This window comes from Rosa chinensis, chromosome 2 (genome assembly GCF_002994745.2).
Source record: "Rosa chinensis cultivar Old Blush chromosome 2, RchiOBHm-V2, whole genome shotgun sequence".
In the NCBI taxonomy this organism is placed as follows: Eukaryota; Viridiplantae; Streptophyta; class Magnoliopsida; order Rosales; family Rosaceae; genus Rosa; species Rosa chinensis.
Genome location: NC_037089.1, coordinates 68,785,511 through 68,812,412, shown reverse-complemented (window position 1 = coordinate 68,812,412; position 26,902 = coordinate 68,785,511). Strand labels below are relative to the sequence as shown.

The 26,902-nt window shown below is 39.6% G+C and overlaps 3 protein-coding genes across 5 annotated transcripts; 2 read left to right on the top strand and 1 right to left on the bottom strand.

Moving 5' to 3' along the window:
* The first annotated feature begins 803 nt into the window (after positions 1-803).
* On the top strand, positions 804-3,987 carry LOC112189822 (probable leucine-rich repeat receptor-like protein kinase At1g35710). 3 transcript variants are annotated; one of them, XM_024329182.2, is made up of 3 exons: positions 804-1,246; positions 1,769-3,442; positions 3,562-3,987. In XM_024329182.2, the coding sequence occupies exons 1-3, from the start codon at positions 970-972 to the stop codon at positions 3,861-3,863; spliced, it is 2,253 nt and encodes a 750-aa protein (XP_024184950.1). In that variant the 5' UTR covers positions 804-969; the 3' UTR covers positions 3,864-3,987. The 3 variants fall into 3 exon arrangements, with proteins under 3 accessions (XP_024184950.1, XP_024184948.1, XP_024184949.1); XM_024329181.2 differs by having other exon boundaries at positions 1,136-1,246; positions 1,450-3,442; XM_024329180.2 differs by having other exon boundaries at positions 804-3,442.
* Positions 3,988-4,007: 20 nt separating this feature from the next.
* On the bottom strand, positions 4,008-5,691 carry LOC112189824 (taxadiene 5-alpha hydroxylase). The gene is given in 3 exon segments (XM_024329183.2): positions 4,008-4,317; positions 4,397-4,587; positions 4,682-5,691. Coding segments are annotated over 3 exon segments (1,440 nt in total). The 5' UTR covers positions 5,634-5,691; the 3' UTR covers positions 4,008-4,020.
* Positions 5,692-14,058: 8,367 nt separating this feature from the next.
* Positions 14,059-15,406, top strand: LOC112190270 (protodermal factor 1). The gene is made up of 3 exons (XM_024329695.2): positions 14,059-14,303; positions 14,422-14,788; positions 14,875-15,406. Exons 1-3 carry the CDS (start codon positions 14,117-14,119, stop codon positions 15,206-15,208), a joined length of 888 nt encoding a protein of 295 aa, XP_024185463.1. The 5' UTR covers positions 14,059-14,116; the 3' UTR covers positions 15,209-15,406.
* The last annotated feature ends 11,496 nt before the right edge of the window (positions 15,407-26,902 follow it).

Genomic DNA, 26,902 nt, shown 5'->3' with positions numbered 1-26,902 from the left:
ACTATGGTTCTTAATTTCCTTCGTGCACCCCATCTTGTTCCATGGAGGTTCCGTGTTGCTTGGGATAATTGTTTGCACCATATCTCGCAAATGCAATTTAAATCTTCTCATATTTTTAGAGAGTGAAATCAGGTGGCAGATGTGCTTGCTAATGTTGGTTTGTCATCGCCAGGCTTGGTGTGGTAGAATGAGGCTCCTCCTTTTCTTTTGGATCTTTGTCGACGAGACTCACTTGGTCTTCCCAATTTTCGGTTTATTTGAGTTGTAGTTTTCTTGTCGTTTTTCATCTGTTGATCGACTAGGAGTTAGAACCTCTTTAGCATAGCTTTTCTGTTTTTTGGCTAGGGGTATGGGCGATGTCCTCCCTTCTTCTGTTTGTATCATCCAGCTAATAAATTAGGTTGGGAGGCTATGCTCTCTCCAATTATATTTCAGCCAAAAAAAAAAGGTTGTTGGCAGATATGGGACCAAATGGGAGGTTCTTGACTCGTGCATGTTGAGCGTGGAAAGATTTAAGTGCCTCAATGCAAGTGATAGCAATATTCAACTCTTATGAAAAACTTCCAGTGAAAAAGATCGACACCATCACTTTCCGCACACTGATACCATAGCGATCCCAACTTTAAGATTTTAAAAGACAAAAGGGTCCAACTTGGCTTCCTAATTTGACATAAAGTCAAGGGTGGACCAATGACGAATGCAATTCCCAGACGGCTGAAATTTGACTTGGCTACGGGAAGAAGCTGCTCCGTTATTTAATTTGAATAGCTTGGACTACTTGGACCTCTCTGTTCAAACTTTTACATATAGTAAAACACAAGGTCTATTCCCATTTGGCCTCTAGCTCAATGTACAGTGCACAGGTCATAATTTTACATACAAAACTGCTCCAAGGGCTCTCAAGCCAACACCTGTTGCCTTTTTCCAGTTGGATTTCTGGTAACATAGACATTCTTTCAACATAAAATCATGGCAACCCAGAAACAGAAACCACTAAATTGTAGTCCTGATTTACAGTTTCTACTTATAGTTTTCATGGTGGTTTCTTCTTCCTTGGCAACTTCATCTTCAGCAGCAACAGAAGCAGAAGCTCTTTTGAATTGGAAGTCAAGCCTTGACAATACAAGCCTGTCTCTCTTGTCCTCATGGGTTGGAGACAACAGCAGCACTTGCAATTGGGTTGGGATTTCCTGCAACAACTTTGGAAGCATCAACCATATAAACCTCACTGGTTCTGGTTTGAGAGGTACACTTCATACTTTGAGTTTCTCGACTTTCCCAAATCTCATAAGCCTTAACTTGAGCCATAACGCCTTTTTTGGAACCATTCCCCCAAGTTTAGGTAGCTTGTCTAGTCTTGAAATCCTTGATCTTTCTCAAAATAATATTAATGGGTCCATTCCTGATGATTTTGTAATGCTAGGCAACTTATCCATTCTTTCATTTCGGAAAAATCAAATTTCTGGTCAAATTCCTCAAGAAATGTACAAGCTAAGTTCACTTAGGGTGATTGACATATCAATCAACAATATCACTGGTTCAATCCCAGCATCTATAGGAAACCTGTCCAACTTAATTGTTCTAGACCTTCATAAAAACGCTTTGTCAGGATCGATTCCTTCCAGTATTGGAAACCTGACTAGGTTGAAAGTGTTGTACCTGATGTATAATCAATTATCTGGAGCCATCCCAAATGAAGTAGGACAGCTCAAGTTTCTTACTGATTTAGGATTGGTAAATAACAAACTAAATGGTACCATTCCTCTAGGGATAAACAACCTTGTATATTTGAAGAATTTTTGGTCGAGCAACAACAGCTTGTCTGGTTCTATTCCTGGAGATATATGCAGTGGTGGATTGCTCGAAATATTTACAGTACAGAATAATCAGTTGACAGGTCCCATACCTAGAAGCTTGAGAAACTGCACCAGCTTAACTAGGTTGAGGCTTGAAAGAAACCAACTATCAGGAAACATAAGTGAAGAGCTTGGCATTTATCCGAAATTGAATTACATTGATCTGAGTTATAACAGACTGTATGGAGAGCTTTCTGAGAACTGGGGGAAGTGCCAAAACTTGCAAGGCTTAAAACTCAGCAACAACAGAATTTCAGGGAGAATTCCTCATCTTGAGGGATCTGAGCTACATGTACTTGACCTTTCTTCAAACGGTCTCATTGGGTCAATTCCAAAGGAACTAGGAAAGTTGTCATCCTTGTTCAACCTCAGCCTTGCGGACAACAGACTTTCGGGCAGTGTCCCATTAGAGATTGGAATGTTGTCCAATCTGCAGTATCTTAACTTAGGAGCAAACAATTTGACTGGATTGATTCCAGAGCAATTAGACGGGTGCAGAAAGTTGTTGAGCTTGAATTTGAGCAGAAATAGATTTCGTGAGAGCATTCCTCTTGAGATGGGAAGCATACAATCTCTAGAAATTCTTGATCTGAGTCATAATTTGCTAATGAATAGAATACCAGCACAGCTTGGAGGGTTGCAAAAGCTAGAAGCACTGAATCTCTCCCACAATGAGCTCTTGGGTTCAATCCCATCCTCTTTTGATAACATGTTGAGCTTGACAGTTGTTGACATATCTTACAATCAATTGGAGGGTCCTCTTCCCAACAATAAAGCATTCCAAGAGGCTCCAGTTGGAGCCTTGGGGAATAACAAAGGGTTGTGTGGTAATGCCACCGGTTTGAATGCTTGCCCATCTATAACAAGGGGTGGGAAAAAGAGTAACAAATCTACTATTTTCATCATAGTCCTTGTTTTAGGTATTGTAGTTTTCGTATTTGTAGTAGTTGGAGTTCTTTATATGATATGCCATACCCGAGAGCCGCAAAATGAAAACCAGTTTGAAGTTTGGAGCTTGGATGGATTACTTGTATATGAAGACATCGTTGAAGCTACAGAGTCATTCAACTCCAAACATTGTGTAGGAGTAGGAGGGACTGCAAGTGTTTATAAAGCTCAACTGCAAACAGGTCGGATTGTTGCAGTAAAGAAACTTCACACGCTGCAGGATAGCGGTGGAGAAGCAATTCTGAAGGCTTTTGAGAGTGAGATTCGTACTCTTGCAGAAATCCGTCACCGCAACATATTGAAGCTTTATGGTTTCTGTGCACATCCGCGGCACCCTCTTTTGCTTTACGAGTTCATAGAAGGAGGAAGCTTGGAAAACATATTGACTGATGAAAACTATGCAAGTAATTTTGGATGGATGGAGAGGGTGAATGTTGTCAAAGATGTTGCAAATGCATTATCTTATATGCACCATGATTGCTCGCGTCCAATAGTTCATCGAGACATATCAAGCAAGAACATCCTACTGGATTTAGAGTATGGAGCTTATGTGTCTGATTTTGGTACAGCTAGGCTTTTGAAGCCTAATGCTTCTAATTGGACAACATTTGCAGGCACATTTGGATATAGTGCTCCAGGTACTTATTCCTGCTTATTTTATGTCTAATTATCATAACACAACAATACACTACAGCTAGACGTTTCATTGCATAAATGTAATTTTCAAATTCAATGAATGGAATCTTTGTTTTTACAGAGTTGGCATACACAGTGGAACCAAATGAGAAATGTGATGTTTATAGCTTTGGAGTGGTAGCATTGGAAGTGATCGTGGGAAAGCATCCTGGAGATCTCATCTCCTACTTTTTGTCACTTTCATCAACATCAACAGCACAAGGTTTACAACTGAAGGATGTCTTGGACCAACGCCTCTTGCCTCCTAACAATCAAGCTGCGGAGAAAGTGATCGCGGTTGCAAATCTTGCATTTGCATGCTTGCGAACGAGTCCACAATCTCGACCAACCATGCATCAAGTTTCCCAGGAGTTGTTGTTTTGAATGACACAATTTTGTTAGACGGTGCTTAATAATTAGAAACTTGTCCTTGCTTCTTGTAATGTGAATCCGTGTCAACTCTTCAATGCTGTAAAGTTTTCTCCGCAATATATACAATTTTGACTGATGTTCGGGTGGCAAGAAAAGTTGGTTGTGAACTTCAAAACAACTTTGGAGTAATTTTAATAGGCATTCCATATGAAGGAAATGGAAGAGGATCCATGGATATAGGCTCATCAGGATATAGCAAAAACCAGTCATAACGAGTCACGATGAAATGCATGAAAATGAGGATGTTCAGCTTAGCAAGTTGGTACCCTGCACAAACTCTTGGCCCTCCTCCGAATGCCAGAAAGGCATATGGTGGAACATGCTCCTCAAACCGGCTTGGATTGAAACTCGAAGGATCTTCAAAATATTCTGAATTGTAATGTGTTCCATATGTTGTCCACAACACCTTCACAAAATTAACCACCAAAACTGTGAGTAAAGCATCTAACTAAAATAGTAATGTCTATAGCAGAAAACATATGTACCTTCCATCCTTGTGGAATAGTGAATCCTTCATATTCAATATCAACAATGGCTTTCCTGAAAGAGCCGAAGATAGGAGGGAAGAGACGCATGCTTTCACGAGCAACCTGCCAGGTGTACTTCATGTTCTTCGTATCATCCAATGTCAGATTTTGATCACCAGGTTTTTTGCTTCTCATTATCTCAGCATGTTCTGACATAAATGAATGCAACTCGATGATATTAATTACTGTTCTTAATAAGTGAAACTGATGACCTTGGACTGAATTGAAGAGCATACAATATACCTTTAAGTAGGAAACTGTGGCAATATGGATGCTGAGCCAACATTTTGAATGTCATGGCAATGGCAAAAGAAGTAGTATCATGAGCTGCGAACACCAGCAAGACCACATTATCAACAACCTCCTCTTCGGTAATTTCTCCTCAAATCATCCCAGCCACTAATCTAGACACCAACATCCCTCCTTGCTCTTCTTCTTCTTTCTTGCTTTCTTCCATGTGCTTCTTCTTCTCTCTTACTACTTTAACCAGTATTTTCTCAATCTCCTTCCTCGCTTTCTTTGCTCGCCAAAACCTGGACCCCGGAAAATTAATTGGTGCTGCAAAAACCCCTTCCAAAACCCTCTCAAATGTTCCCAACATATCTGCCTTCACATTGATCCCCAACAAGCACTCAAACACTATCGAAAAAGTCAAGACTTTCGTTGCATGATACAGGCTGATCTCATCCTGGCCTTTCCATTTTGTGTCCAAGTGCAACTTCATTAAGTTACATATTTTAGGCACTAACGTCTCAAGCCCTGCCTGGCCAAGGCTTGAGCCTATAAGCCCGCGAAGGCAGCGGTGCCTCTCCCCTTGCTTTTCCATGATGGAGTCCTTCCCCATAAGCTGAACCGATGCTGAAGGCCACGAACTTATCACCAGCTTGAACTCATTGGACAACAGGAATCTGTTAGCATTGGCTCCATTCACAATCACAGTTGGTGATCCCATTAAATGTGTTGTGAAGATTTTGCCATGTTTTGCAATCCGGGGCTGAACAAAGTCATCAAACAAACTGTTTTTCTGTTGAGCTCTGTAGAACTCCATTGTTTGGCCTATCCAGGGAAGCCCCATTTCCCCAGGAGGTAGTTTTCTCTTGCTTGTGCCAAAGTGTTTCTTGTGCTTCAAGTAAATCACGATGAGGACTAATGTTGCAGCTAATATACAGAACAAACAGAGTGGAGTGTACCTCATTTCAGTAGCCGTTGATGCTGTTTGCTATTATTGTCACAGATATTGACAGAAAAGAATTTAGAACTTGTAGTTTTGATTGATGAGGTATCAGGTGAGCAATTGTTGTTGCTTTTATAGAAGGCAAAACCTTCATAGTCTAACCCTGATGACATTTCAAAAAGTCAACCATTTAATAATGAATTCCTGACCGTCCCAGAATCTCTATTATTTACAAATCAACCGCCAAGACGTCCTATATACTTTGATTCAACGTGAAGTTCCATATTCTTATCAAAACATTGGCCGCAGAAACCCTGCACGTGCTCTGGTGCTGAGGATCATAACCAAAGAATGACCCAGAGGAGATTGATTGCATGATTAGTACAGAATCTCATGCCCTGCCGACCAATCAATCTTGTTGAATTTATAATCACTAAAAGTATCCCAGAAAATCTGGTAAGGCTGCTGATAATCTCATAGAGGAGATTAGCACATGATGGAAATTTCCATAATCTTAGCATGATTGCTGATTTCAACAGCATTGATATTTGATAAGATAGGACCTTGGAACTACGGCGTATGCATGGTTGTATTCTACTATTACTACATGATGAAAGCAATAAGGATTCATTGGTAAGAATATGAGTTTCTACCACAGCCATGTTAGGAAGAAAAATTTGTGGATCTATGTGAAACATTCATCATTCACGAAGATAAGGTTCATATATGATAGGATGATGTGTTAGATGTTTGCCAAGATAGTCAATTAGTCCCTTTATGTATCTCTTTTAATCAATGGCTCTCCTCAAGGTTTCTTTACGTGTTCTCGTGGTGTTAGACAAGGAGATCCTCTTTCTCCACTTTTATTCTGTCTTGCAGAGGAGGCTCTCAGCCGGGGCCTTCACTTACTTCTCCAAACCCGTCAATTGAAGCCAATATCTTTTCCCAGGAATTGCACTGCACCGTCTCATGTGTTATATGCAGATGACCTCATGGTGTTTTGTCGTGGGGACAAAAATTCTCTTAAACGGCTGCGTGGGTTTTTTGACCGTTATAGTGCAGCTTCAGGGCAATTCATTAATGCGGAGAAAAGTACTTTCTATCTTGGAGCTAGGTCTGGTCACAGGACAGGTACAGTTCAACGTATATTGGGTTTTCATGCAGGGCGCCTACCTCTTATTTATCTGGGAGTTCCTATTTTTTGTGGAAAACCCCGCAGCTGCCATCTCCAAGTTATTGCCGATAGAGCTAAGTCAAAGTTAATGGGTTGGCAGGGGAGGCTTCTTTCCATGGCTGGGCGTACTCAACTTGTGCAATCTGTTTTTCAAAGTATGCTTCTTCATAGTTTTTCAGTGTATCAATGGCCTGCATACCTTGTGAAGAAGTTATCTACATGGGCGCGTAATTTTATATGGTCTGGAAATATTGAAACTCGGAAAATTGTCACTGTTACTTGGACTCAAGTTTGTGCTCCGAAAAAAGAGGGCGGGGTTGGTATTCGTGACCTGGCAACTCTTAATTCTGCGGCTGTTTTAAGGTTTGCATGGAACTCCTTCACTTCTTTGAACCAATGGGGTGATTATATGCGTACTCGTTACCCTATATTATCTAGTTCCAAAGTGAGGTACCGCAAATCCTCAATCTGGCCAGGTTTCCGCTCTATTGCTCTTCATATCACCCACAATTGTCGTTGGATTATTGGAGATGGTCGTTCGGTGTCCTTTTGGAAAGATAAATGGCTTCAAGATCCAATTTTGGATATGTTGGGTTTTTTCGACTGGTCAGGATTCAGTGATCTACGTGTGGCTGATTTCATCTCAGATCATTCTTGGCAGTTTCCCTCTTTCTTCCTAGATACCTTTCCAGACTTGTACAGGAAAATTTCTGATATTTGTCTCCCTTTAGACACAGAACCTGATATGCTCATTTGGGAGACTACAGCCTCCGGAGAGTTATCCTTCACTGATTCCTATAACTTGCTTAGACGACACTTTATTGTGAGAGACTGGGCTTCTACTATTTGGCATTCCTTCATTCCTCCACGATTTTCTTTCTTGGCTTGGAGGATTCTTTTAGATCGCTTGCCCACTGATGATCGGCTGAAAAGAGGTGGGATTCCGATTGTGTCCATCTGCCAATTATGCAACAGTTCGGCAGAGTCAGCTTTGCACCTATTTTTACACTGTCCCTTCTCTCAACATCTCTGGGGATGGCTGGCAACTCAGTTTGGAACCTCATTTCCTGCTTATGACTCACTGTTGGATTTCTGGGTTGGCTTTTGTCAGAAGGGTTTTTCCCCTCAGCTTTATAATTTGTGGTTGGCAGCGGGATTGCTTACTTTCATGGAAATTTGGAAGGCACGAAATAGACGCAGGTTTGATAATCGCTCTCCTATTTTTTCTACACTGTGTTGTTCAATTATGGCATGGATTCGGCAATTTGGTTCTCTGGTTCCTGGTTACTATAAAGGCGTCTTGGATTCCCGTCTTCTTTCTTCCCTTGGGGTGTGCCCCAAGCCCCGTAAAGCGCCCAAGATTCAACGTGTCCTATGGCATCCCCCCCTCCCTCCTTGGGTTAAAGTTAACACTGACGGTCTGGCGAAAGGTAATCCTGGTCCTGCAGCTTGTGGAGGAGTTTTTCGCGATGCTTCTGGGGTTTACTTAGGGAGTTTTTGCCAACCTCTGGGTTGCAACTCTTCCTTTTATGCTGAACTTTATGCTGTTATTGTGTCTATTGAAGTTGCTTTCACTAGAGGTTGGACTACCCTGTGGTTGGAAAGTGATTCTATTAGTGTATTAGCATCTCTCTCCTCCAATTCTTTCTCTCCTCCATGGGACTTGAGAGTTAGATGGCAAAACTGCCTGAAGAACATTCAGCAAATGCAATTTCGTAGAACTCATATTTTTAGGGAAGGGAATGCAGCAGCAGATAAGATGGCAAACTTAGGTGTTTCAAAACACTCATTTACCTGGTATCCTAGCCCTCCTGCAGAGCTTCACAGGTACTTGCAGGCGGATTTTTTGGGACTCCCAAATTATCGCTTCACAGGTTGCTGAGATGATTATGTTCGTCTGTCTTTCTTGCCTACACCTTCTCAGAGGCTTCTCAGAGGCGCAAGCGAATTTCTGGCATATTTCGCGTGTCCAGTCTTCATTTTTGTGGCTGATTTTTTCATCTTTTAGATTTGTTCATGAGGGGGGAGTTTCCCTCTCTTCTCTTTCACTGTTATTTTTATTTCTCTCTTGGACGATGTATTTCTCTTTTTTATTATTAATAAATTGAGTTGGGGGACGGGCGGTGGGTTCCCAGAGTGGGGCAGACCCTTCACCTTCGGGTTTGAGGGTGGGACAAGTGCCCTGCATTGTCTGTCTCCGAGGAACTAATATCGCCTAATCCCTTTCTCCTTAAAAAAAAAAAAAAAAAAAAAAAAAAAAAAAAAAAAAAAAAAAAAAGGTGATTACAAGTGACAGATTCAAGGCATGTTTGACATTCCATTGTTATCAAAATATTTATATGATTTACTATTTACTTTGAGGTCATGGAGAGTAATTTGTTTGTTAAAATGCCTGAAAGAGTTTAGATAGGAACAAGAGATGTTGAAAGAGTAAGGAGCGCGCAAAAACACTCAAACAAAGTGTTTGATAGATAACTTTCTAAAACTAAGGTAAAAAATAATTATGCAAGTAAAATCAGTGTGGACCGAATGCCATAAGTGACCACATTATCTTTCCAGCAAACAAATTTAACAAATGCAACCGCCAAAAATAAACTAAGAGAAGCAAGCACCCATATATATATGCATGGTGTGATGGTATCGAATATCATTTCCCCAATTTCAATATATCCTAGTTTATGCAAAATGCAGATCGAGGCATACATTTGTAATTTGTTTTCTGGAAAAGTGACACGGGCGGAAGTAACCCTAGGTTTACAAGCAATAAACCTAAAACAAAGATTCTGGAATCCACCAGAGATAAAAGAGAAAACTCTCAATTTTGATTGATAATATGATAAAAGATAGTTCTGCAGCCGTTTAAGGTTGCTTATATATGGGAAAAGAAACCCTAGGGCGACTAACAATGAAACCCTAAAGCCCACGGATTAAAACAAAACAAATCCAAAATAAACTAGAAAACCTAAAATAAAAATAATGTAAAACTAGTCTAAAAATATTAAATCACGAATCGGATTATTAAGATGATACATTTTGGCCTAAATCTGATAGGGCTCACTAAAGTGAGTCTTGAAGATCTCGTCGTTCCCATTCCGGAAAGGTATCATGCGTTTCAAACGGACATTCTGGCCAAAAGTTAGTCAAATCTGATTCAAAATCAAAACCTGACTTTTCGCACGAGAAACCCGAAAAGTCCAAAACCAAATCTTCTTGAATATTCCAGCGGCTAGTAACCTGATTACGCGTGAGTTACCTATTTTCCAATCACTCTTCTTGATTCTACACCGCTTCTTTACTTTTATGGTTTTTCGGCTAAACTGGGTCCATTCTCGTCCTACATCATTCTCCTCCACTATGAAAGAACTCGCCCTCGAGTTCCTCTTGAATAAAGGACAAGAATAGGTAGACAAAAGACCTGAGAAAAAATTAGACAATTGGACATGTGGATTATTGGCTGGATCTTCTGCATATTCTGATGACACAATCATGAACCCAACACCATAGATGAGTCTGTTATAGGAAACCTTAGTAGATTCTTCACAGCTCTCAAGGTTGTACTCTTAAATAACATCTGGCTCTGAATGATTTATTTTAGGCTCCAAGACTTCATCAGTACAAATAACCATGTCTTCATGAGCAATTTCATCTTTAACCTCTTCTTGGTCTTCATCCATGAATTCTTGTGGAGGTTCTTCCATTAGAAATTCTTCTGGCTTTTCTTCAATTAAACTGTTAATCTCAACCGGCAAAGAAAATTTGGACTCTAATTTCTTCTCGAAAACCTTAGGAGGATAATTCTTGATGTTCTTCCTTCCAGGCTTGATTTTAATTTTGTGTGACTCCCACCTAAATAAATATGTGTCATCTTTGCAATAACCACCTTTGACACTTTCATGCCATGGCCTTCCAAAAAGCACATTAGTGTCATCCATGTCAATCACATGACAAGTAATCTCTTCTTTATAAAATTTTCCCATAGAGACAGGAACTTTACAAATCTTTGTTACTTGTGCATATTCATCCTCTCCAAATGGAATCCAGTATGGATCACTTAGCTTCACTGTCGGCAATTGAAAATAATCCACAATTTTGTTTGCTACAAAATTCTCTCGTAGACCACTGTCAATTATTACAGAGCATACCTTGTTTTTGATGACACATGTAGTTCGGAAGTCGTCGTAATCCGGCGTTGTGAATATCCAATGTTCCATGTTTCTTCTTTCTTCTTCTTTTTTTTTTTTTTTTTTTTGATTGATGAGGTTTTCCTAGGGCAAATCCCTTGGTATGTTCCTCTTCAACAAAACTTTTTTTGATAGATACTCTACGACCAGCGTCGTTGAGGTTGGTGGTAGTGAACTTCTCCCTTGGATCGTCGTCTGCTAAGAAGCGGGCGAAACCCGCTCTGATACCAACTGACGCGGGCGGAAGTAACCCTAGGTTTACAAGCAATAAACCTAAAACAAAGATTCTGGAATCCACCAGAGATAAAAGAGAAAACTCTCAATTTTGATTGATAATATGATAAAAGATAGTTCTGCAGCCGTTTAAGGTTGCTTATATATGGGAAAAGAAACCCTAGGGCGACTAACAATGAAACCCTAAAGCCCACGGATTAAAACAAAACAAATCCAAAATAAACTAGAAAACCTAAAATAAAAATAATGTAAAACTAGTCTAAAAATATTAAATCACGAATCGGATTATTAAGATGATACATTTTGGCCTAAATCTGATAGGGCTCACTAAAGTGAGTCTTGAAGATCTCGTCGTTCCCATTCCGGAAAGGTATCATGCGTTTCAAACGGACATTCTGGCCAAAAGTTAGTCAAATCTGATTCAAAATCAAAACCTGACTTTTCGCACGAGAAACCCGAAAAGTCCAAAACCAAATCTTCTTGAATATTCCAGCGGCTAGTAACCTGATTACGCGTGAGTTACCTATTTTCCAATCACTCTTCTTGATTCTACACCGCTTCTTTACTTTTATGGTTTTTCGGCTAAACTGGGTCCATTCTCGTCCTACATCAAAAAGAGATGAAAGCCAAGCATTCTGTTCGAGGGGTATCATCAGTAGTAGCAGTAAATGTTGCAGGTTATTATTAACTACGATTATTTAAGGGGGTTTCAGCCTTTTGGACTTTTGCACACAAAATTATCTGCAAAATTACACATCTCAATGACAAAAAAGATGGAATTATAGGGACATGTATTGTAGCATTTATATGATCTGCAGCTAGCCAGACTCTCTGTTGCAGAATTCTAGCACTAGTCATACTACAGAACTACAAAGAGCTTCAGTTGAGTATGAATTTTTTTTTCTCTTATTATTTTTCTATCGGGAGATATGAGTTGTTAGATTACTTTTAAATGTATTACATACAAAAACTAGTGACTAATCTAATGACTCACGTCTGTGCAGTTTTAATGCTACGGAGTACTATATATACAATTTTGGCAACTTCCCTGAAAGATCAAATTTGATCGATTAATGCTTTCAACTGCCACCAAAATTTGATTTCAATGGAAATGAAAGCTCTCACATGGATGGCAATGCTAGCTAATAGAGGCCTACTAAGCTACTGCATATGATAGGCTTCACCATCCATCACTACAAAATTGCAACTCTTTAGGCCTAATTCCTTAACTGTGACAACTCAGAATGGCACTGTGGAAATGTCAATAGCCAAGCTGTCTCTTGCAGAGAGCCATAAACTTGGGTTGGAATTAGATATAGTCAAAGACAGGTTTGAATTGAAGGGACACCAATCACTCCATTACAACTTTTCTAAAACAATAGCCATCTTTGCTGTCTTTCTTTACTTCTTCCCAACATTTTTTGTGCAGTCTCCACCTACTTCTCTGTCAAACTCATTCAAGTTTGAGACAGAAACCCAATTCATGTATTAGAAACTGTTTGGCCCATCTCTCTCTCTCTCTTTCTATCAGGGGTTGGGGTCTAGTTAATTTATTTGTACGTGACAGCTTTATATATATGCTCATAAATTCATATCAATTGTAAACATCGGTACTAATAGTCATTGGCTTAACATACTTTCCTTGCCTTGGGGTATACCCTATGGTTTTCAGGGAATGGGTGAACTGAAAGGCAGAAGGGGTGTATTTGATATGGTTTCCATGCGACATAGATTCATATAGACACCAAATTGGTGAATTCCCATGATGAAAGTTGCAAAGTGTGAGACCATGTACTACAGTGTGTTTTGATTTTCCTATCTAAACAAGAACATCAAGAATCTTGGGGCTGAGAGAAGATGAGAACCATATTTTGATGATATGGGTCCATTAAAAATTACTCAACTTTAAGAGTTAGGCTCCACTAAGATCTGAGGTCAACATCTGCTGGCATCCATATCTTGGAAAAGGATCGAAACAATTTCATGTACCACATCATGCATTGATACATCCAACATTTTAGGTTACAGTAACTAATATATAATCAAGTACTGTAACAAAGTCATATCATAAGACCAGCTAACCCAAGTTTAAAGTGTATACCAAAAGACAAGGACATCGGAAATTGTTATGGGATAACCTGAAATGGGGTTGAGGGTAAGATTGAATTGGTTAAGTACGTAATCCCTTCCCAGCTTCAGTTAGTGAAATTAAAGTTTAATATTATGTGATTTAGCTTAGCATCCTAGAGAAAATACAATTTATATTATTGCTGACACTGACCCTGCTAAGAGAATCATACATTGCCACATTGGTTACAGAACTGGGGAGAAGAAGGTTGTCTTTGGATGCTGCATATTATTATATCATGCTTTCTGAAAAATTTAAATGGCATTTCTTTTGAAGAACTGCTTCATCAAGAAAGAGGAAAACAATTACTACTATATTTCATATGATGAAATTAAATTAGTCCCTAATTCCACTAATACAATTTATCCAGATCGATCCAACCAAAAACCAGCAAATATATATTATATGCCAAGAGCCCCATGATTATCCCCATGCATGCCACATGAAACAATCAACTTCTTAAGGAATTCAAAACATATATGATATGGCATATTTGTGTGTGTGTGTGTGTGTGTGTGAGAGAGAGAGAGAGAGAGAGAGAGTTCTGACTTGTGTTTATGTATGTGTTTCTAGCTAAGCGACTCCAAAACTTGACCAGAGAGAGCACAGGGAGTAAATAGGAAAAATAAATGCACCTGCAACACATCAACTACCTACATTACTCATTCACCTGCTAATATCTACTCCTCTCTCTATCTACCCTGTATATATTCACCCTTCTTCCTCCTGCCAAACTCACACTTCATCCTTCAGTTCTGTTCCCAACCTTTATTGAAGCAGAACAAAAATGGGTGCTGTGATGATGAACAAAGCATCTTCTTCTTTGTTCATATGGGCTTTGGTTGCTGGTATGCTCTCCCACAACCTGGTCATCCCTGTCATGTCCACCACCCTTGAGGACCAGAAGAACTACTACACTCCGGACCCCGGCGCTGGAACTCCCCCTTCAGGCCACGGTGGAAGCCCTCCCGGAGGTCTCTCCTCACACATACACATTGTATCTGTTCCTTTGTTTTTTTTTTTTTAGTTCATGCTATATCTTCTCACTTTCTTCATGCTCATCTCCAAAAACTTTTGCTTCATGAAATGCAGGTTCATATACAAGTCCTCCTTCCCATACACCATCTCATCATAACCCTCCCTCTCATGGAAGCTACAACCCTCCCTCTCATGGAAGCTACAATCCTCCATCTCATGGAAGCTACAACCCTACACCATCACCACCTTCCAACTGTGGTACCCCACCATCAAGACCATCTACTCCTTCAACCCCATCAACTCCAACCTACGGAACTCCACCCTCAAGCGGTAGCCCCCCTATCATTGTTACTCCTCCAACACCAGTCACCGTAAGCCCCCCAATCCCATTCATCGGAACTCCACCAATCGACCCCGGTACTCCAGGTGTTCCTACACCTCCCTATCTTCCTGATCCCAACTCCCCTCCCTTCACATGCACGTAAGTACTCATCAACTACATCACTCCCGCACAAGAATTATAACATCTCTAAGTTTCAGAAATTAACAGCTATGTTTTTGTTGCAGCTACTGGAGGAACCACCCCACAGTGATATGGGGTCTTGTGGGCTGGTTTGGAACTTTGGGCCATGCTTTTGGTCTGACTAGCCTTCCAGGGTTCGGATCAAGCACCGTGAATTTGCAGCAAGCACTTTCCAACACTCGCGCCGATGGTCTTGGGGATCTCTACAGAGAAGGAACTGCTTCCTTGCTCAACTCTATGGTGGACAACAGGTTCCATTTTACAACCAAGCAAGTCAGGGATGGTTTCGTCAGAGCACTGGGTTCGAACAAGGCAGCAACAAATCAAGCTCGTCTCTTCAGGCTGGCCAACGAGGGAAAACTCAAGCCCAGAGCCTGATTCACCATCACATTTGCTTTCAGTTCATAGTTTATGAGTGCCACGTACTACCTTATATCTCAAGACTACTTCAGAGTGTGGTTCATCCTAGAATTTGTTATGTCCTTAGTGTCTAATTCTATTTGCTGTCTTTAACAGCATGTTAAGATGGATACTCAGTTTACATTTTAATGAATATGCCAAGTTTATGTTTGTCTTGGTTAATTTTGAATTAAAATTGAGGTTCATTTTGGTTCCATATCTCATGCATGCATATGCCAAGCATAATAGTAGCAATAATACTAGACACCAATATGACTAGCAACTTTAAGACATCAATTAATGTCAAGATGACATTTATCATTTTTATAGATAGTGCATGCATAAGTAGCCAAAACAAATGAGAGACACTGTAAACAAATAAAAAAAAGTTAATGACATAGATCATGACTAATAAATGAAATCACATGCTTTAAGCTATCCTGATTCAAATGAGTATGCTCAAAGAATTAAATGTTCTCACTAGTACTAAAGGTATAAATAATAGTAAATGCATACCTACCAAGGATAAGAAAAGAAAGAAAATAGATCAAGAGAGGGACATGGTGTTATTAATATTACTCTCCAAATGCTCATATATCCATTAGTTCTTTCCACCCAAAAAAAATTAATACACACCTATATTTTTATAAGAATCGTACCTTTTTAGAGCAAGTTCAACTGTGCACTTCTTGCGAGTTGACCGGACTTAATGCAAGGGTCGGGTCGAGCTTTGGTCATGGCCCAGTTTAGGGTCGTGACCCAGACGAGTCAGTCTCCAGCGTGGAATAAAATTCAGATGCGATTTGCATAGCGTGTATAACACAATTTGCATATATAGCGTGTATAGCGCGAGTTCTTGTCTTGTGTAGCTGGGTTTATGTCTAGCACCACTTGTTTCGCTTGAAAGCTTTTCATATTGATCTAGAAGAATATTCATGACCTAGGGCTCTGCTAGGGTTTATCGTCGGCCTCCTCCTTCGAAAAATTCCCAAACTTTCAAACTTCAATGGTCATGGCCATTGGTAGCCTTGTGGCTAATTGTCTTCTTCTTTTTGCTGCGTTCGATTTGGCACTTGGAGTACCACCTTGGACAAGGAGCCCTGTGGTTTTTGTCAACGACGGTCGTTGTGTTTTCATGGCTGATCTGAGGCTGACATCCGATGGTTTGAAGCAGTGGTGGTCTGCGGCAGATCGGCGCGTCTGGATATTGGACCGAGGTCGTGGGGTGGGCGACCGTGGCTAGAGTATCACAGTCGGATTTGATGGTGGTCTCTATCTCAAAGGCGGGGCCTTCCTGCATCATGGCTGGTTCACAGCGGCAAGTTATGCTGTTCCCGATCTGGGTCTCGCATCTAAGCTCTGGGTTGGTGGGAGCGCTACAGCGGTGGGAAACTTGGTTTACATCTTCCTGCTTGCAGCGGCGATCCTTTCTAGCGGGGTTGTGCTGGGTTCCCTGGACACGGAGGGTCTGATCTGGTGGCGAGTACTGGCGTTGTGGTTTGGAGGTCGAAGGTGATAGAATAGTGGCACTGACGGCGAGTACCGATGGTGACGCATCTGGCGGTCTTTGGTTGGAAAATCACTGGTGGGCTCACTGGGCTAGGGCTTTAAGTTATCCTAGTATTTGGGTCTGCGTTTGGAATGGCTGGGCCTCTTACTGGTCTATGGGCTTCAGCTTCGAGCTCACTGGGCTAGGGGTTCAAGTGGGCTGGATTACTCTTTTGCTATGGGATTGGATGGATTGGGTCTTTATGACCCATAATACTATTTAATTTTTGTTTAGGTCGCAAAAACCAAAGCTTTAGTTGAAACCTTTTTATGTCTGCTTCGAGGTTTCTTGGTTTTTGTGAGAATAATGGTGCGTGGACTTCCTAAAAGGTGGGTGTACTAGGGATTTCTTGGGATGTTATTCTTCTAGAATAGGGTTTTCATGAGGTTTTAAGGAACGATTCTTTCTGTCGACCCCATAAGGGTGTTTCGTTTTTGTACTGCTTGCTGAATTTAATGAAAGGGCTGACCTATTACTCTCAAAAAAATATTGATCCAGAAGAAAACTCATCTGCACGGCTGATGGTTTGTTTGTTTTTCCTTTTTTTTTTTTGGGAAAATGGTTTGTTATTTATAAAGAGTAGTGCTACATACACCAAAAAGTTATACAAAAAACCAATACCAAATTATGGGGCATCTACCACGTCATCACCTTCAATTGAACAATTTTCAGCATTATCTAATTATTTTTATTTTCAAATTAGCCTAAAAATAATAATAAAATTCATCATAATAATAAAATAACTTCCTTATCTGAATAAAAGAAGTGATGAGATTAACCTAACCTAATTAGAAGAATGATCTTCAAGGTTTTTCCAAAACCAAGCATATTCTAAATTGCAGATCGACTACTTTTATCATCAACACTAATCATCTTGTTACTGAGCTTGTGGCTTGTTGCTTGCCTCAAAGTCCTCACAGATGCAAAGTCATGTAGCTTCTCCTTCTCTATTTCTCTTAATCGTTGTTCAAATAATAGATAATTAGGCCCTTACGGCAGTCTTAAATATGTACTGATCGATTTCCTTGGACAGCAGCTTTCATATCAATCTATTTCCTCTCCGTGTAAGTATATTAATTACACACTTATATACGAGTACTAAGTTCAATCTTTAGTTTCAAAGTTCAATGGTTTTTGTGAATCATATGTGTTATAAACTAGTGGCTCGTTAGTTCCTTCTTCTTCTTTTTTTTTTTTTTTTTTGATTGACTAAAGAACTGGGAATCTTTCCATATCAATACCAATTAACTTATTCCAGCTATCAAATTCATGAAATTAAGAGTACAAGGCTTCTGCCAATACGTGGTCCAACTATACCGACATGGAAAAGGTGAAACTCAAAGCCAAACCTTATAGCTACAAAAAGAAACCATATTCAAGAAAGTTTACAGAAGATTAAAAAAAGTTGAATCTCATAGGGATTCAAAAATATTTTAGGATACTTTGGGCATAGTTTCACTCGACAGAGACGTAGAGGTGCAACCTCTCCCAAGATGCTAAATGGACACAATTTGCAATCATAAAAGCAAGACAACAAGACAAAATTAAAATAAAAGCAAGGCACAAGATACAGAGGGAAAACCAATTCGTAAACTATCCTATGAAAGTTTACGAACTATCCAATAAGATATTAGCCTAAAAAATGCGATACAATAAGAGAATTGGTTCCCAAATGACACCCTAATTTAATAGAATAAATGGTAATAATCATGAACGATACGAGTTAGCCTAAATTTTTTTTATTTATGCTGACGACTAGGGGAGGCATTTTCTCTGATGGTCTGTCTGAGACAGTCTTGATATGCAGCGGCATACACATATCCCCATCTCATTCTTGGACTTTGCCTTTTGGCAAGCCAATTCTCAGCTTGCATGGGCTATCCGATGATAACATAGGCATGAGCAAAAAATTTCTGACCTATAAGAAGTGAAGAGTACAATTCATTTCAAGTCTGCACAACTTGCAAGTAGAAAACAGATAAGAATTTTACCTCTACAATTACTACTCCGGTATGGTATCAAGTTGCACATCCGTTGGGACCTTCTGTAAACTTCTCTGGGGACAATGGCCTTGCCAAGATAAACCTGTTTCATCTCCGCCCTCCATATCTGCAATGCCATCAGTAAATTTTAAGTTATTTTTTTCTAGTGTTGTGAACTTTTCACGTGCCATTAGACTATATATGCATCTTTGAATAACAGATAATGAGGTTTTAAATTAAAAGGTTTGAGAGAAACATAGAGAAGAGACAGTATCACACCGTTTCCCGGAATTCTACCCGAATATAAGGAACATCTGGTCCTCTCTTTGTAAGCATGTTAAGATTGTTCTGGGCTTATGTCTTCTAGTAGCCATTCCGACCCGTTAAGAGATATATCTGCTTATCCCAGTGAAGCTTGGTAGTGTTGAGAGAGTCACTTCTGTCAGACTTTGGAAGTTGAACATCTCCTCATCATCTTCAAAATCAAAAATCCCTTCCAAGGAGGAGCAGCATTCTATTTTCAAACTTCGTAGTTCCTTGAGAGACCCCGTTGGCAGCTCACCATGAAAAATTTATCGCAGTCTACTTGCAAAACTGATCTCTTATTGGAGGCTTGTTGTTGACGGTGTAGGAGATCTCCATCATTATGTGTACGTCGGTAATCGAGAATGGGTGATCTACAATTCTACATCGTCTTCTTTTTTATTTTAGATTAGAAAGAATTTAATAGGAAGACATGCTGGAAATGATTAGAATTAAGATGATGATGTGATACATGCCACATCATTTGGTATAGGCTTTTTGTATAATATTTTGGGATCTAAAGCATTTTCCATTTATAAAAGGAGAATTGTATGATTTCTAATTTTCTACATATCTGGGATGAGTGGTTTCGTAATTAATTTGCAAGAGAACCATAGTTGTGAAGGATGAGAATTCTAATTTAATTGGGATAGAATTCACAAAATTGTTAATATCTGTTAGTCGGTAAGTCTTTCAAAATGTTCATCATTATTACTTATTTACATCATATATTTCTTTTTTTTTTCCTTTTTTTCTTTTTGACAAAAAGATAAAATTTATTCAATCAACCGGAAAACATACAATGGGGGGGGGGGGGGGACATGAACCAAAACCCCAATAAATTGTAGTTACAGATACCATTAGGCCAATCGGCCCAAACTCTAACCACAGTACGCTCCTTTCCAAGGCTACATTGATCATATAACCCCGAAAGTTCCAATAATACCTCGTAATCAACCGCCAAGAAGACTGTGTCCTCTTCAACACCGTGTCCAAAATTACCAGACCACATGTAAAAGATCGCTCGTCAGCGACTCGACACCAAAAGTAAACCAGAATCAAACCAAATAGTCCTCGTCCTCAGGGATAACACCATTCACATGGCATGGCATGTAGACCCAATCCTAACTCAAAAGAGTGGGAACCCAACCCTATCTCAAAAGAGTAGGGACTTATTGACACTAACCTAACCAAAAAAGAAACCCTACTAAAAACCAACAGACCACTGTCACAAACCTTGTCCTGTCGCCGAAGAAACGATCCCGACCTTTTGGAAATCCCCGTTGCCGGAATAGTGAGGTCGGTGACTACCTTCTCCCTCCCAAATCTAAACCTCGATGGGCCCTGAATAGCAAAACCACCGCATGGAGCCTCCCCTAACCCGAACTCGCCTCTACAGATCCATCCTTGCTGGAGGGAGACCCGCCCCCACCCATGAACATCTCTCCACCCCAAAACACCAAACCATCACCAGGCTCCCATGAAACCCACCGCAATCCCCCATAATCCACCACAGCCTAGATCTGGCACACAGAGACCACCCCATTGGGGTAAGTCACAAAACCAACTATCCGGCCACCGAGAGCCCCTCCACCATTGATCAAAACCTGGCGCAGCCCAACTAGAGAAAGCTAGCCATGACTGCCGACCTAGCCGTAACCAAGGTATGAAGCCAACCTAAAGAATCATCACCGCCACCCAGACGAAAGAGACACCAAATGCAACCACCCAAACTCCATACCACCAGGAAACAAACATAGCCAGTCTGGCAGCAACCACACCACACCAGCTAGGGATGGCAATGGGGCGGGTTGGGGATGGGGATCAGAATATCATCCCCATCCCCGGGGTCATTCTATACCCCCATCCCCGCCCCAATCCCCAATAAAAATATATTGGGGATTCCCCGTCCCCATCCTCACTAGAGACTAAGCCTCCAAACCTGCCCCAAATCCTCAATAAGAATTTAATAAATAAAATAATTTTTTGTCATATTGCCTTTTTTAAAATCAAAATCTACAACAAATAAATTTAAAATATGATTAAATTCATAAATTATAATTCAGTGAGTGCAAAAGTCAAAGCATCATTAAAATAAAAGTGTAGCTATTAAACTAAAGTAATAAATGTATATATTTGCGATTTATATTATAAACAATAAATTAAAAAATATATAAGTTAAATATCAAGGTTCGAAAAATCGCTAGGCGCTAGTCGGGCGGTGGCCAGGGGACTAGCGCCTAGGCGGTTTTAGTTTTTAAAATTTTTAATTTATTTTTTTAGCATATATATGATATATAAAGACTTATTATATTTTATAAATAAGAATAATAAGATTATATCTCATTAAATTTTATATTTTATAAAGACTTATTATAGTAAAGGTTTTCATAATAAGAATATATATACTATTATATCTCATTGGGAAAACATCACCAATGGTCACTGAGTTATGACATATTCGACACTTAACTCACTGTATTTTCAACAATATCACTTAACTCACTCAGTTTTACATCCGTCTTTCACTTAACTCACTGCCGTTAATTATGCAGTTAAAAACTATTAAAATTGAGGGGTATATTTGTCTAAACACTAAAAAAATGCATTTCTAATTTTTTTTTTTAAAGACAAATTTTTTTTTCAAATTATATTTAAGTTAAAAAAATCATTTTTCACTAGAAATCTCAGAAATTTAAAAAATTGAAAAAAGTCTAATAAATGTAAATTGCGGGTATATTTGTCTAAACACTAAAAAAATGCATTTCTAACTTCTTCTTTTTTTTAAAAAGACAATTTTTTTTCAAATTATATTTAAGTTCAAAAAATCATTTTTTATTAGAAATTTCAGAAAATTTAAAAAATTGAAAAAAAGTCTAATAAATGTAGCTTTTTTAAGTTAAAAATGATTTTTAAGTGTTTTGACAAATATATCCTTAATTTTAACGGCTTCTAATGGTAGAATTAACGGCAGTGAGTTAAGTGAAAGACGGATGTAAAACTGAGTGAGTTAAGTGATATTGTTGAAAATACAGTGAGTTAAGTGTCGAATAAGTCATAACTCAGTGACCATTGATGATATTTCCCCTATCTCATTTTATTCCCAACTTTCATGATAATAAACCACATGACTGATGGATCCCCTATTCAACACAAACCCAAAACACTACATGACTACCAGAGTACCAGCAAACTGATAATCAGAGAATGGAGGCCAGAACCCAACTTGGAAAGACCAATTCCTCGCCAGGGAGACTTTAAGATCTCGTTCCAGTTCCTCCCAACTTTAAGATCTCGTTCTAGTTCCTCGCCAAGGAGACTTCGGGGATCACGATCTAGATCTATGCAGTTGGTTGCATCCATCAACGAGCTCATCGGATTCACCTCAGCTGTAGATTCGTCTGCCTTCGGAGTGGTCAAAGAGCTCGGATCTCTTGTCTTCTCGTTTCCATCGACCATCGTGCACAAACATCAAGCTTCAACCTTCTCTTTCTCTTCCATTTTCACACTTTTGGTCAAGCTTGAAGGTGATTTCCAGATTTATGTTGGGAAATTGGATCCTTGAGTGACTGAAAGGGATCTTGAATGTGATTTCCAAATGTTCGGTGTTCTTCGCAACCCGCCCAGACAGCACCGCTCAACTGCCCAGGCGCCTAGCAACCCGCCCAGGCTGCCGCCTAACCCCAGCCCGCCTAATTCAGGCGATTAAGCATTCCTCAAGTCAGAGACCTGCTGCCCAACGGCCGAGTTTTAGAACATTGTTAAATATATGTATATATTATTGGGGCGGGTTTGGGGATGGAGATCACAATACCATCTCCGCGCCATCCTCAATCTTAGATAGCGGGGATTGGAGATCCTCATCCCCATTGTCCATTTGTCCTCGAATTCTCCCCCACATTAGGGGCGGGTATCCAATGGAGCTCCGCCGATACCTGCCCCGCTAGAGATTTTTGCCATCCCTAACACCAGCGCGGCCAAAGACCAGCTCTAGAATGAGGGTGCCGCCAAACGAGGACCACAAAAAACCAGAAACTCTAGTTTTTTCCAAAGCGCGTGGAGTGCGTACCAACCCTAACCCTATAGTTATAACCTACATCATATATTTCTCATTTACACTAAATAAATTAATAGAATATTCAATAAACAATAAGTAACTGACCTAGTGACTCAAACATAACGGGTGAAAACAGATGTCCAGCAGTAGTGAACAGTGTACTGACTCAATGACCCTGACCTATTGACCAAACGGGTGAACTTGCTCTTACTTACAATATTTTTATCTTTTAGTTTTGATTGTTATTAGCCCTATTGTTTGGAAAATCTCTTGCTTCACGATATGAAGATGGCCACAATGAACTCAATGTTGCACGCATATGCCTTCATTACAATCAACATGTAACAAAGTTGTATCTCAATATATCTTAAAAGTAATAAAATAGAAAGGCAACACAAATGATAAATAGTAAATATCACCTAAGCATTGTAAAAAAATAAAAATAAAAAAAAGAATGTACCTATTCTACTGGTGAATTTAGCATCCGATCAAGTGAGCATTAAAAGAGAATTTGGAAAGTCGAGTACAATTGCACTTTATTCCAAGCATGTATCATTTTGGTTTCCTCCATTATCTCAATAAAGTATAAAAAAAGAAAATTGAAAATTTTTAAAATGGGTGGTTAAAATAAGGGCTAAATAATGTTTAGTACCCTGTGGTTTAAACCCAACATCGATTCAGTCCCTCAACTTTCAATTTCATCAAAAATACCCCCACAATATCATCTTCTCGTCCAATAGATCCCTCCGTTAGGATTCCGGAAAATTCAGTTATTAAGCTGCTAACATGGCGTTCCAACTCAGCAAAAGTGGGGTCCACATGAATGTGAAATTCCCAAAATGACCCTGACAGGACCCGCCCCAGATTTCACCCTGAAATCCGAAGAGGCCCTGCGGGGCCCACCTTAGAAGAAATTCTACCAAAAATTTGACAGAACTTCCCCTAAAAATGGACAACCCAAAACCTGTAGAAAAACAATTACACTTCTAAATCATCCATCTTTATTCTCCTGAAGCCACCCTGCTCCCTATATCACAACATCTCTCATATCACAAAACAATTCTGAAACTTAAGAATATTAATCTCAAGAGTTATCAAAGCAATCTATTTCTCAGGTGTACAAGAAGGTAGAATACAAGATAAACGACCAATACTTTTATAATGCGGAAGCTATGACAGCTATGCCTCAACCCCAAGTACGCTCGACCTCAAGCTAAACTGGCCTGCAAACTGGGCATTTAAAACCGAAGGGCCCAGGGGAAAACATTTAAAATCCGTTAGAGTGAGTGGACGAAAAATAAGTACTTTCAAATGTATAAGTAAAACTTAATGCTTTCCCAAGTTATTCTCTAAAATCTCGCATGCAGTAACAATCTTGAAAACACTCTTAATCATCCTCTTTACTGAAATCTCAATCACGTAACAAGAACATCTTGAAATCTCTTAAAATCTCATCCTCAATCCTTATAAAAACATCCTTTTCACAAGGCTCGTTTGATGACTAGAAATGACTGCTGTCTAGTCATCTCATGCCATCTAGGAGGGACTGCCACCCAGATGACTCATCGGCAGGGACTGCCAACCGGAATAGGAGGCGGTGGATAGAAGGGACTGCCAACTAGCCACAGGTAATAGACGGGACTGCCGACTAACCACAGGTAATAGACGGGACTTCCGACTAACTACCTCATGTCATCTGGAATGGACTGCCAACCAGGTGACGCATCGGATGGGACTGCCAACCGAGCTGTAGTCTGGAAGGGACTGCCAACCAGACTATTACCTAGAAGGGACTGCCAACTAGGTAAGATACGCATGCGCCAAAATTGGCCTCCTTAATAAACTGAATAGCCTCCTCAAGAAACTGAAAATAACCTCAAAATCTCAAAAAATCCTCGAAAGCATCCTCGAAAGCATAAAATCAAATACTCTGTAAAATCAATAAATGCTTTCGGAAAGAAAACTCAATCTAACTTCAAAGCTGATAAGTACGGAGCTCAAAGCTCAATAAATCTCGATAAATCAATCATGCTCAAATATTCGATGAAACATTCGTACTCGTGAATCCTCATAAAAACCGATATTCGAAATCCAAATTTCTCATAATATTTTCTGAATCAGTCACTTCCCAAAAATCATTCCTCAACTCAAACTCATGAATGACTATCTCAAAAATCTACTAAAAGCCCTCGGGAAGGAATTCCAATACTAATCTCGTAATTCGTAAATAAATCTCGATAAAATAAATCTCATAAAACCATAAAACTCAATAATTCAATTTATAAATTAAATCTCAATCGAAAAATGCTAATATACTGCATGCACAATTAATTTAAAATAAATGTCCACTCACAGTACTGTTTAGGCGACCATGCATACGAGTTCCTTCGTCGAGCAATAGCTCGGTACGTCGCCTTGTATACAATTATTTTCCGTGAATAACTATTCAACAATTAAATACGATTATCAAAATCAAATCCTCATAATTACATCTCCACTTCTCCTCGGATGCAACCCAAATTATACCACTAATACCATTTCGTTAATTTAAAGGTTCCAAGGCAGAACCGAGAGATATCCGACGGCCGGATTCTCGTAATTCGATAATCGAAACCCTAAACTTCAAAAATTCATAATTAAATCCAAGCTTCTCCAAAATTCACCAAATTTCATATACAAGCTCTACAATATTTATAGGATTTAATGGGCTAAAAACTGGAATTAAAACACAGCCCAACACGCCTCCACGCGCCGGCGGCAACCACCTCAGATGGCCACCAAAATTTGGCAGCACCATCTACTCAACAAACCCAACCTCTTTCTCAACTACAACAAGTTCCAATTTTACCTGGAAGAGCTCCAATTAGGCCGATGAAATTTTTCCAGAAAACTCCAAGAACCCTAGAAATTGAAATTGTTAATTCGACCTCTACACTGCAAATTGAAATGAAAGACCTTAGGGGAAATGATCTATGTCAAAAACCGAACATTCGACACCAATTTGGTGGCCGGATACTGCCGGAATCGGAAAATATCGACGCTGCCTCAAAACTGCTACAGTGACCATCATCTTCTTCTCGTTGCTGCACCTTCCACAGTTCATATTAAGCTACGAAACAAACCCATAAATGAAGAGAAGGAAGAGAGCTTTCCAACGACATCTTACACGTCAAAATCCGTCGCCGGATGGAGGAGTTATGGCCGGAAGAAGGTGACGAGGTCGGAGAGGAAGAGAGAATCGGGGAGAGAGAAAGGAGAGGGCTCGGTAAGTTTCCGAAAATGGAAACTTACTACAGTAACTCTGCTATTTATAGAAAATTACTATAAACAGTAACTTTAGTATTTTGGCCATAACTTTCGCATATGAACTCCGATTTTTATGTACCATATATGCACGCGCTCGGTTTAACGTCCTCTACAACTTTCATGAAGAACATTTTCTCCAATTTTGACCCGAACAAAAAGTCAACTTTTAGGGCCCCCTAAAAGCAGTAAAAGTGAAAGTAAAAGTTGTTTACCGTCCAAATGACTAGTAAACCGGTGAATTTGGGTTCGGGACATCACAGACCCTGTCTCTATTCTAACTCAAATTACAACCCCAAATCCATGGCTTCCCACTTCTCTCTCTCTAACAAAGATAAGAACTCCATGCAAAGAAGACCCTGTCTCTATTCTAACTCATATTACAACCCCAAATCCATGGCTTCCCACCTCAAATCAACAAAGATAAGGACTCCATGCAAAAATGAAACCAATAATTCTCCTCATTCACAAAAGTCACA

What these genes read in the sequence shown, in the direction of transcription:
- LOC112189822 (XM_024329180.2), top strand. Translation starts at nt 970, where the DNA reads ATGGCAACCCAGAAACAGAAACCACTAAATTGTAGTCCTGATTTACAG. An exon ending in ATTTGGATATAGTGCTCCAG is followed by an intron (nt 3,443 to 3,561) that starts GTACTTATTCCT and finishes TTGTTTTTACAG; the next exon opens with AGTTGGCATACACAGTGGAA.
- LOC112190270 (XM_024329695.2), top strand. Translation starts at nt 14,117, where the DNA reads ATGGGTGCTGTGATGATGAACAAAGCATCTTCTTCTTTGTTCATATGG. An exon ending in CGGTGGAAGCCCTCCCGGAG is followed by an intron (nt 14,304 to 14,421) that starts GTCTCTCCTCAC and finishes CATGAAATGCAG; the next exon opens with GTTCATATACAAGTCCTCCT. An exon ending in TCCCCTCCCTTCACATGCAC is followed by an intron (nt 14,789 to 14,874) that starts GTAAGTACTCAT and finishes TTTTTGTTGCAG; the next exon opens with CTACTGGAGGAACCACCCCA.